At 48.4% G+C, this 12,298-nt stretch overlaps 1 protein-coding gene across 2 annotated transcripts in view; it reads right to left on the reverse strand.

The window, feature by feature from the left end:
- The window catches only part of TRAPPC13 (trafficking protein particle complex subunit 13), an 82,901-nt gene that overhangs the window by 13,675 nt on the left and 56,928 nt on the right, over positions 1–12,298 (reverse strand). For both annotated transcript variants that reach the window (XM_068096700.2, XM_068096708.2), the window contains exon 9: positions 9,681–9,817. In XM_068096700.2, coding sequence (XP_067952801.1) covers positions 9,681–9,817 — 137 coding nt within the window. The remainder of the gene's footprint in view (positions 1–9,680; positions 9,818–12,298) is intronic.

Below are 12,298 nucleotides of genomic sequence, written 5' to 3' on the forward strand. Positions count from 1 at the left end.
GTACTCGGTCATGTGTGACAGCAATGATGCATGAAAGGCATCAATGGAAAGCTGAGGATCTCCTCATAATTGGTAAACCACATGTAAATTGTCAAACTAAATAACCTTTGCATATTAACTCCTTGAATTCGGATTACCCTTTTTTTTTCGATACGCACTGTATAGATATATATATATATATAGATATATATATATATAATAATATATATGGATATATATATATATATATAATATATATATATATAATATATATATATATAATATATATATATATTATATATATTGTTGCGAATATGGAATTTGGCCTCCATATCCGCTTGTAAATATTCCCCTATTTTCTCCAATACTCCCCAACTTTCCCCAATCCCCCATTCCCTAGTCCCATTGCATGTAAATAACAATCAGTAGAGCCGACCTTCCCCTTATTCCCCCATTAAATGTCGTGCCCAGGTCCACCGCACCACACGTAGACAACTTTCGGACATCTTCCTAGTTATTCTTATTCTATGTCAGTTAAGGCCTCGTCTCCATTAATTATGACTCTTCGTTGCACCAGAATGTGATTATATGGCATCAGTAGTGAGTTTAGGACCTTTCCCATACCTCCTTCCATCTTCTTCCCCAACAATAACAACAACAACAGAGGAGATGGCGGCGGAGCGGGGGAGGATGCGTCCTCACACCGGCTCGATTAGCTCCAGACCATGCGCTCCACGGGGTTACCACGAAGGGGCTCCTTGTCAGCTCCTCGTCAAGGGCGGAGCCTGGTAAACCCCCCGCACGCACCCAATGAGAAGCAACGTGCCGATTCCACGAGGCGGAGCTAACGAGCCGAGGGCGTGTCACTCCCCGCCGGATATACGCGGCCCCGCGCCGGATGTGACGTCAGATGCGCACCCAGCTTGGAGAAGGAAAGCCACCTGCGAGCGCTGAGTCAGATGCGCCCCCAGCTTGAGCAGACAAGACGCCATCCGAGCGCTGCGACCTCCCCGCATCTTTGGACCGGACCGGACCGTACTGGACCCTGCTTTGAGCCAAGAGTGCACCTTGAGCCATCGATACCCGCTGTCCTTTTCATCAACCCCCGTGTGAGTCAGCCTTGTCCCGTTTGTCTGTCGTCTGTCCGGGGTTAATATAAGAGTGTGTCTAAGTGCCTGTCTTTCTGTGATTATAACTCTAGCCCCTGTAATCTGACCTTTCCGTACGAATATAACCTCCTCCGGAGGTCTTGAGAACTGAACCCCTGGTGTCGTATTGTGTTATTGTAATCCAGCCGGGTGTCTTCTTTTCCTTATTGAGCCAGCATAGCGCGACTAGTCAACGTTCGGGCACAATCGGGTAACTTGTGCAGACGTGGTCATACCAATAAACCGCTCGGTAAATAACATCCAAGCCACGTCTGTAACAATTGGTGTCGAGGAGTGGAATTCGAACCCGGGACTAAATTAGTTAGGCCCAAATTTTGGGAGGGAAAATCGAGCCGGAGCGCGTACGGCGCTCGACCGAATCGATTCGGAGCGCGTTTCCCGCGCGAAATTATAACGGCGAAATTTGAATTTGTTTTACGAAAATATAAAAATAAAAAACCGAATTTTGAAAGTCGCGCTATGGCGGATCAAGACAGCTGGGGTCCGGTAAAGGAGAGTGAGGTAGGGTCGATCCAGGACCAAAATGAGGGACAGGAGGAGAGCGAAGCAGTGAGGGCGGCAGGTTCGCAAAATAGCGCCGTCACGCACGAAGAAGCGGGCGCGCAAAATGGCGCCTCACTGGTCACCGTGCCCGCGACCGAAGTAGCGCCGCTGGGAAGATTGGAACTTTTTTTTATACAAATGACGGCCCTTATGGAAAAGAATAGTGAGCGATTGGAAAACCAAATGGGGGTAATGGGAAACCAAATGGGGGTAATGAGGGACGAAGCGAGGGCTCGGAGTGAGCAATTGGGGGTAATGAGGGACGAAGCGAGGGCTCAGAGTGAGCAAATGGGGGTAATGAGGGACGAAGCGAGGGGTACCAGTGAGGGGTTAGACAATAATTTTGAGGAGTTAGACAAGAAATTTGGGAAGTTAGACAATAATTTTGAGGGGTTAGACAACGGGATAAAAGAAGTGAAAAATGGGTTAATGGGGGTAGAAAATAGAATGGCTGCCCAGGAGAATCAGATAGAGGGAGTGAAAAATGGGTTAGAGGGGTTAGAAAACAGTATGGAAGGCAAATTGAGGGACATGAGGGACCAAGCGGAAAGGGAAGTTAAACAAATGGAGCAGCAGATAGAGGGGGTCAGAATGGGGGTAGAAACCAAACTGGATGCTCACAGGGAGGAAATGGAGCAGATGAGGGTGGCATCTGGGCAGGAGATGCAAGTGATGGGAGAGGAGATCAGAAGAGGAGTGAGTGAGGAGGTCGGAGGAGTGCGCGAGGAGGTGAGGCACTGTAAGGAGCACATGGAAAAGGAGGTGAGAAAGGGGACTGTAAAGTTACAAGGGGGCATAGAGGACCTGACGCAGGAGGTGGAACAGCTGACGGAGGGACAAAAAGGACTAACGGAGCAGGTTCAAAGGAACACTGCAGTATTAGGAGGTTTAAAAGCGACACAAAACGACATAAAAAACGACTTGATAGCGACAAAGAGGGAATGTCAGATGGTACGTAAGGGACTGACAACGAGGTTGGACGAGGTGATAGAGGTAATGGAGACGAAGGACCGGCAGGTGAGGACGCACATGGAAACGGTCAAGGTAGCCTTAGAGGATGAGCTTGAGGAGACGTACCGGGGAATAAAAGAGGTGAGGCACAAATTAGAAGAAGTGGAAGAAGGGGTGAGCGAAATTAAGAAGCGACGGAGAGGGGATAACAAAGAGATAAAAGAGGAGATAAAAGAATTGGTCCAAAGTCTGTGTTTGGATCGTGATGTGCTCATTAACCGGATGAGGGATTCGCAGGTGATGGAGGAGAAGCGAAGAGGAAGAGGACCCGGTGTAAGTGGTGACCAATATGGTCGTGCGTATGATGCGCCGGGGGATTTAAGAAGCTTGGGGGTCGAGATGGACCCGGGTGTTCGTGAGAGGCCGTTGGTGAAGTGTGCGACAGGTCTGGTGTGCGAAAGAGGAGGTGTGCGAGAAAGTCCGACTCTGGGGTGTGTGAGGAAAAAGTGCGTGCCAGGGAGTGAGTGTGCTGGCGAGAGTGAGTCGGTCGTAGCGCGTGTGCGAGGGAGCACGTGGAAGCGCGGTGTGGTGAGTGTTACAGAGGGTGTGACGGGAGAGTGTGCGCAGGAGTGTGCGCGAGAAAGGTGTGTGACGGACAGGTGCATGGGGAAAGAGTGCGCTGTCAAAGGCAAGGAAGAATGCACACCTGTGGTGAGTGTTACAGAGGGTGTGACGGGAGAGTGTGCGCGAGAAAGGTGTGTGACGGACAGGTGCATGAGGAAAGAGTGCGCTGTCAAGAGTAAGGGTGAGTGCGCTGTCAAGAATGGAGGTGAGAGTAGTGAGAGAACCAAGGAGAGTGAGTTGGTTGTGACAGGTGAGCGAGGATGTACACCTGGGATGGAAGGATGCACACCTGGAATGGTAGAGCGTGAGTGGGAATGCACGCTGGAGTTGGTGGTGAGGCACGTGGTTGGGTGTGCGAATGAGGGCACACCTGTGATTGTCACAGAGGAGGTGACAGAGGAGGGGGCGCGAAGCGGTGTATTGGTGAGGTGTGCGAGCAACGAATGTGTGCCAAAGTGTTCGGTGGTCAGGTGTGTGACCAAGGCTGTGAGTGGAATGGGTGTACCTGGGTGTGTAAGGAAAGGTACGAGGAGCATGGGCACGGCTGGATGTGTGAGCAAGGAACGGGCTGCGGGGTGTAAGAATCCAGGTGAAACATCGACGTTAGACGGGGTAGAGTTTAGAACGACTTATAGCCGAATCAGGCCCTCGGTGCGTGCCGGGCTTCGCGTGCCGCGAGAACCAGCGGGGATCCGAACCACGGCGGTTTCGAAAGAACCGCCGTGCGCGATCCACGCTGGGCCTCGCGTGGAACGGCCGCGTCCGGGCTCCACTAGGCGGAGCGGGCAGCTCGATAGGAAGGGTCGTCATGGCGACCACTTTCTATTGAGACGTGCCGGCAGGTCGAGATCGGGACATTGGATGGCTCCACGCCGAGGTGATGCGTGGGATCTCGGCCCGGGTAAGCCCCCGTCCCTGCACCGAGTGCCGGACGCATCCAGCCGCTGGCACAAAACAACCAGCATCCATTGCTTGGCTTTACGAAGCCGGGCTTTGGACAGGGATTGGCGCACCGAGAGGTATTAGTGAGTCGACTGGGTGATGAGGTTAGTGTTTTGGACCCAAAATCAGAGAAAAACAAAATTTGATGATTGGCAAGGGATTGGCAGTAGTGATTGGCAGATGATGGGCAGTGATTGGCAAATTTTTAATTTGTTGAAATTTGATGTGCAAAATTGGTAGTGAGAGACCCCCGATGTGGTGGGATGGCATCCCTGCCACCCTTCCCATGTGTGGGGGGCAAAGGAGCAATAGTTTATGGGGTGTATGGCAGTGAAAACTAGCCCGGGTGGGTTAGGATATTGTGTGTAGGGATCTAGCGAAGATGACAGTAGGTAACGTTAAGGTTAGTTAGTGACTGATACCTGTAGTGGGGACGCAGGTAGATTAGTGTGGATTATAATGACGAGGGAGCGCAATAGTTAAAGGGACGACTGGGAAGCGCAAGTTTCAGAGGGGAGTAGTTAGCTGAGATGATGCTGTGTGTGTGAGAATTGAACAGGTGTGATTGCACAGGTGTGCAACTGGACAGGTGTGTGGAGCAGTGTATGAGTAGTGAGTGTTGTGGATCAGCGCGAATGCGCTTGGGGAGAGAAGGGTGCAGGTGGCACCAGGTGTGAGAGCACAGGTGTGCAAGTACAGGTGTGTGGAGAGAGTTGGAGTAAGTGGTATGGAGTGGTGTGCGTGGTGCGAAGGTGTGGATGGGGGAAGAGTGGACCCCTTTCACGAGTACCCGGGGCGGGTAGTGTAAGTGTTAGGTAGAGGGTGCAGGTAAATTGTGGTTGGATATTGGCATTTGTGGTGCGGTGGCAGAATGGTGTTGTGGATGGGTGCATTAGTGTTGTGGAAATGGCTGGGCGTGTAGCCTGTTAGTGTGTGTAGTTGGTTGGGCACTCCACCACTGTGAGGATGTCGGCCAGGTGAGGCCGCAGGTGGGCTCTGGGAGCCGGTAGTTGTGAGTGGGTGCCTGAGGATCCCGGGTGTGGATCGGGCAGCCCAGTGCCAGAGAGGGCACGGAGTGGGGAGAGCGCCAGAGGGCCTTCCCCAGGTAGATAGGTTAGGGTAAGGAGCAGGTAAGCTCGGAGGCAACTGCAGTGGTGGAGGGGTGCAGGTGGGTAGACCCACTGGGAGAGGTACACGCCGCAGCCCAGAAATTGTACGAGGGCACCGGGAGATGAATCGGGGGAGTGAGACCCCAAATTGAAGAGCACCACAGTTTGGCCAATGGGAATTGGTTTTTAGAACCCATAGTGTAAGAGGGCCAATGGTTTGGCCGGAGAAGACCCCGGGTAGTGTAAAGTTGTTAAAGTCATTTAGGCGATAGTTAGGATTGATGAACCTGTCGCACCATACGCAGCCACTTACCTGTGGTGATGATGATGACTCCACACCTGTGTTTTCTTTGTTTTGTGCAGGAAATGAGATTGCTGTGTGGATTTGTGAGACGCATCACGACGTGGATGAGACATTGGGGTGATTCCATCTCTCCCTCCCTAGGAGGGACTGATGATGAATTGGTAATGGCAAATTTTGATGAGAGTTGAAAATGGCAAATTTGATTGGTTAGGAGGGAGAGAAGACGAATTTGGTTTATGGGAGGAACGGGGAAGACAGTAGGGATGTTTGTTGATTTGTAAAGTAGATGTTTATATGGGTAGTGTTGTGTTTTGTGGATACAGTAAGGGGTAAGGGAGGGGCCATGTAGGTTACCTGGTGGGGGGGGGCGTACGATAGGAACGTACCTGTCTCACCTGGTTCCCATGTGCCCCCAGTGTGCATCACCTTACATTGCGTGCACTTTTGCGCCCTTACCACCTTACTCACTTGTTTCTTCTTTTGTCTCCCACCTCCGAGGATCTGGCTTTGGGGTAGAGAGAGAGGTGCTGGCTGCGCAGTTGTGGGCCTGCACTTTCGCTGTTTGCTGCCGGGATCGATACACCATATGGACCGCAATGTTTGTGGCCACCCACAATGGACCGCAGTTCGTTTGCGGCCAAGCACCACCCGGGGATGGACCTATGGGTCAACGTGGCACCTATGCCATACTGTTGAACCACTTTTAGTTACCACCAAGTGCACCACAAGAAGAGCAAGAGACACCTGCAGGGTTAGGGGTTGTCGAATTTATTTTTATACCAATGAACAATGGTGACTGCACCGGATGGTGCTGACTGTGTGGTGGGGTGGTGCTTTTGATGCTGGGAAAGGGTGCTCTGCACGTTATTAAAGGCCGTCGGCCACAGAGCACTCGTGGGTTGGTGTATCGATGCTGGCAAGCGCGCTCTCTCTATGCATAACATCTGCATGTGTTCCTCCAAAAACAGGTCCTGGATCGTAGTGTAAATAGCAGCGTAGTCTTGTAAATAATGCTCCCTACCGGCTGTATGTTTAGTTTGAGAATTCTTTCCGGATTCGGTTATCCTGTGGGTGTGTTTCTGTGAGGAGAAGGGTGCAACGTCGCAGGGGGACATATTTACTCATTTGTGAATATCTGTAAAACTGTCGCACTCAGGGTAGAGTTAATAGTAGAGGGAACTACATTGCGTGCCACACTAAAGTAGGTAAAAATTTATCGGGTCGGGACGCCCCGAGGGTAGAGAAGGGTGCAATGTTGCGAATATGGAATTTGGCCTCCATATCCGCTTGTAAATATTCCCCTATTTTCTCCAATACTCCCCAACTTTCCCCAATCCCCCATTCCCTAGTCCCATTGCATGTAAATAACAATCAGTAGAGCCGACCTTCCCCTTATTCCCCCATTAAATGTCGTGCCCAGGTCCACCGCACCACACGTAGACAACTTTCGGACATCTTCCTAGTTATTCTTATTCTATGTCAGTTAAGGCCTCGTCTCCATTAATTATGACTCTTCGTTGCACCAGAATGTGATTATATGGCATCAGTAGTGAGTTTAGGACCTTTCCCATACCTCCTTCCATCTTCTTCCCCAACAATAACAACAACAACAGAGGAGATGGCGGCGGAGCGGGGGAGGATGCGTCCTCACACCGGCTCGATTAGCTCCAGACCATGCGCTCCACGGGGTTACCACGAAGGGGCTCCTTGTCAGCTCCTCGTCAAGGGCGGAGCCTGGTAAACCCCCCGCACGCACCCAATGAGAAGCAACGTGCCGATTCCACGAGGCGGAGCTAACGAGCCGAGGGCGTGTCACTCCCCGCCGGATATACGCGGCCCCGCGCCGGATGTGACGTCAGATGCGCACCCAGCTTGGAGAAGGAAAGCCACCTGCGAGCGCTGAGTCAGATGCGCCCCCAGCTTGAGCAGACAAGACGCCATCCGAGCGCTGCGACCTCCCCGCATCTTTGGACCGGACCGGACCGTACTGGACCCTGCTTTGAGCCAAGAGTGCACCTTGAGCCATCGATACCCGCTGTCCTTTTCATCAACCCCCGTGTGAGTCAGCCTTGTCCCGTTTGTCTGTCGTCTGTCCGGGGTTAATATAAGAGTGTGTCTAAGTGCCTGTCTTTCTGTGATTATAACTCTAGCCCCTGTAATCTGACCTTTCCGTACGAATATAACCTCCTCCGGAGGTCTTGAGAACTGAACCCCTGGTGTCGTATTGTGTTATTGTAATCCAGCCGGGTGTCTTCTTTTCCTTATTGAGCCAGCATCGCGCGACTTCGTCAACGTCGAGTATAGTCGGGTAATTTGTGCGGACACGACGGCCATTCCGCTCGGCCCACTTTAACATCAAAGTCGTGTCTGTAACAATATATATATATATATATATATATATATATATATATATATATATATATATATATATATATATATATATATATATATATATATATATATATATATATATATATATATATATATATTGTTACTGATCGCGGTTTAGATGTTATGATGGGCCGAGCGAAGGCTCCGCGACCGAACAGTTACTCCCCGATTAGAACCCAAACGTTGGCCGGATCGCACCGCAGCTATTCAATAGGGAAAAGACAAAGGCGACACGGATGTGAAGAAGAAGAAGAAGAAGACAAAAAGGTTGGAAATACTACTAAATTTATTCCTACTATTTACATGCTCAAAGTAACCAAGGAGAAGGAAAGATAATAAAATAATATACAGAAGGATCAGAGACACAGTGCAATTATTAACTTATACAGACTTAATTATTCCCAGGACAGAACAAACAAAGACACTGACTCACGCGGGGAATTGCAGAGTGGATTGCTGGAAGGAGGTGTGTGGCTGGAGGGGGAGGACGGCACGGAGCTGGCTGGAGCTTGATCCCGCACGGGACGTCGGGCTGGACCTCGACGGCCGCTGATGCCACCGGGCCTGTCGTGTGCGCGGGATCACGGGTCGGAGCTGCTTGGTGGAGCCGATGCGCTGGTGGGGGGGTCTGGCGTGACGGGTTCTCTCCTCCTTACGCGCTCTTGCTCTGATGACCCAGCTCTTTTTCGTCCCTCCTTGTCTCAACTCAAAGTGCATCTCTCGTGGGGGCGTCTCTCATGGGTTATATATAGCCCCACCCTTGAACCTTTGCGAACCTCCCCCAAACGTTCTCTCTCCGCCCTCTCAAGCCAAACCCCTTGTTCATGGTTGGTCGAGTGGGGCTGGCTCACTCCTCCCCTCTCTGACGAGGTGGGGACCCGCCTTTCTTCCCCATCCCTGCCTCGTGGTCAATGGCGGATGAAGGGAAAACCGCCCAACATGCAGTTGGCAATGCGAATTGCAATTGACGAAAAGGGGGGAATGGAAGTGTTGGGAGTGGGAATGAAGGGAATCTATCTCTTTCACTGGTGCAATGGAGTACTTCAATTAATGGGAGACACAGCCTTACCCTAAAACACAGAATAAGAGATAACTATCAACAGGGGTATTCTATTATTTGGCTGACGTGTATGCTTGTGGACTAATTATGGGATGCCCTTTCACCTTTACACAGCTCCGGAGGCAGGGGGGCGTAGAATAAACAATAATAACAATAATAATAAAGCACACAATCAAACAAAATATACAGTTCTCATATCCGCAACAATATATATATATATATATATATATATATATATATATATATATATATATATATATAAAATATATATATATATATATAATATATATATATATATATATGAACTTCAAGATCCAATCACATCCTCATCTGTAATTGCAGAGAATAACCAATCAGCTCTGACCTAATCAATTACCCCAGGTGACTAGGATTATAAATAAATTGACTCCCCACATGCTTTTTCAACCGAAAAAAGCTGCATGAAACCACCAAGAAAAGCTACACAAGGTGAGACCTTTGCTGTTTCAAACACTACCGAGTTCCTCAACTCTGAATGGTCCAGTTACAAAGGTCAAATGGTGTGAAGGTTGAAAGATGTTCTTACAGCTTTTTATGAGCACATTGTATATGAAACTTAGAGAGCGCACCTGTCGGCATATGGTGCCTCTGCCTTATTGAGCTCAATGACAGAATACATCTGTGAAGGCTCAAGAGACACGTGCTCCATGCACATGGGTGAACATGTGATGTTCTGAATCTGTGCCTCCAAGAAAACCTCCTCGCTCTACGGGTCAGGGGAATAGTAATTTGGTGTTTCAAAGGAGAAGGAAAATAAATTACCATCAAGGCCTTCCATGCTTTACAAACCATTTGCAGTTGTTTTTCTCCCCCAGCAGCCTAAGCAACTGCCTCAGAGTTAGCTCAACTATTATTTCAGGTATCAGACTCTTGAGCAGACAGCACATGGGAATGTGAGATGGTTGAGTCATCACCATGTTCTTAACCTAATAATTGGTCAATGCATGGCGATAGTGAATTTGTGGTTATCAAGTAGGTAAACATAAAACAAGACCAAAAGTCTAACAGCGGCGTAGCCGGGATTGTGAAATATTATAAACCACAAACACACATGCTTAGCTTTTTAAACAGTCGCTAATGATGTTTATAACATTAAACAAATAAATTTAGAGGAATTCCGACATCTGTGAGGTAAGTTTTACTTACAGAACCGAGGGAAGATCTACTGTAATATATATACCCCACAAGGATTGGGTTAATAACATGCTATAAAAAAAAACGAGGCCAATTCCTTACTTCCGCGGTTGTTCGTACCGCACACCGCTTATCATTTATTCATGAACCATACACCACTTCAATCCATCAACTTTCTATTCACAACATTGGGATTAAAGCGTTATGGTCATATTTACTATATTATAATTAGTCCCCTACAGGTGTACAACGTAGGGGACTATAGGTTTGCACGCCGTCCCTCCGTCCGTCAGTGTGTCAGTCCGTCAGTCAGTCCGGCACGCAAGGAACAGCTTTCCGGACTTTTTTTCCTGAACTCTTAATGCTAATGATTTCAAACTTGGTACATGGTTTCGTCATGATAAGTTACAGATCAAGTTCGAACTTCACGACGTTTCGATCATTTTTGACAAACTTATGGCACTTTGAACTTTGGGAATTTCCCCAACAGTTTTCCGGACTACAATTTGGAGTGCGGTAAGTCATAATACTGTCTTCTATGACAGTGCTACCCAATGCCGGTAGGGGACATGTATTGCAGTGCAATACTCAGAATGCTTGTTATTATTACTATTACAAAAACGATACTACTGAAATGATGCGATACACTACATTAAGAAACCTGGGCTTAATTTGTCCAAAGCGGCCTGAAGGTGAGGCATGAAGCCAAAGGCCTATACGTACCGTATTGTTGGAAGAGACGTAACGCCGATGCTTTTGATATTTGATGGTCATTTTAACAATCGGTTTGTTTGTGTTTCACACTGATTGAAAAACGTAAAGGTAGGGCATGGCAATTGTGATATATGACAGGTTCGACGATATGTTCGGCCTGAACGACATTGGAATCAAAATGCCTGAGTGTGGAGAGTCAGCCGCCGTACCGCCGTAATGACATCAGACATAATCACATCACCCTGTCATGTGACCAGATCCCCAGCTCTGATTGGTATACATACATACGTACAGACGGGCAAACACTGTTCTGGACGGCTTTGCCCGTTGAGCTATGCCGTAAAAACAACATTATTCTTTAACAAAATCCGTTTTTATATTGCATTGGGGGCAGTGATTACTTTGCAAAAGGTAATTCGGAAGACCATTTGAGGTCACCTTTGCAATTGTTTCTCATGTACAATTTGTTTAATCAAATGTGTAAATTTTATTGACCACTTATTATTATTATCATTTTTTCACTTTCACTCCTTTTACCATAAAATTTTCATCTTAGCATCCACCATGCCGTGCTTATCAAAATTAATGATGAATGAATGAAGGAATTAATAATTCACAGATATAAGGGGGAAATTTGAGATTGCTAGACATTATCAGAACATCAGCGTGTATCAGAACTATTTACAATCTTTATTGCACTTTTTACAATTTTCTTTTTCTTTTTCTTTATAAAGTCCAGACCTATGGAGGAGTTAGAACATAGAACAGATAAGAAGAACCACCTTTAGAGGCCATTTTTCCCCACAGAGCAGGGGTTGCCCTTTTTCAGGCACCTTGGTCCCCTTTTTGAAGCAATATTTTATGGCTGGATGCTCTTCCTGCCGCCAACCCTGTTAGTCGCCTTTTGCGACACACAGGGAATTACCAGTGAACTGGTACTCAATTTGCCGACCTCGGAAGGATGACAGGCTGAGTCAACCCCCCTGGCGTTAATTCAGCGATTGACCGGGATTCGAACCCAGGATCCTAGGATCCCAAGCCAGCACCCTAACCGCTAAGCCAACACCAGGCTATAGAAAAGATAAGGATGCATCATAATAAAAAGGAACAGTAGAAAGAGAGGGAGGAAGAGGGAGGATCCCTTCAAATCTCCCCACCCTCATTGCTTCTCAATTTCCCCCCTCTCACTCCCCCTCCTCAAAGCGTCCTCCCCGCTTCTTCCCCCTTCCAACTCTCACCTCCATCTCCCCCAACCTTCTGCCTCGCTCTTCCCCCTCCTCAAATAACACCTCATTGTGCCTCACCCAATCACCATCAAACCGTTTGTCCACCCCATCCT

This window comes from Myxine glutinosa, chromosome 1, assembly GCF_964187855.1.
Source record: "Myxine glutinosa chromosome 1, kmMyxGlut1.1, whole genome shotgun sequence".
Lineage (NCBI taxonomy): Eukaryota > Metazoa > Chordata > Myxini > Myxiniformes > Myxinidae > Myxine > Myxine glutinosa.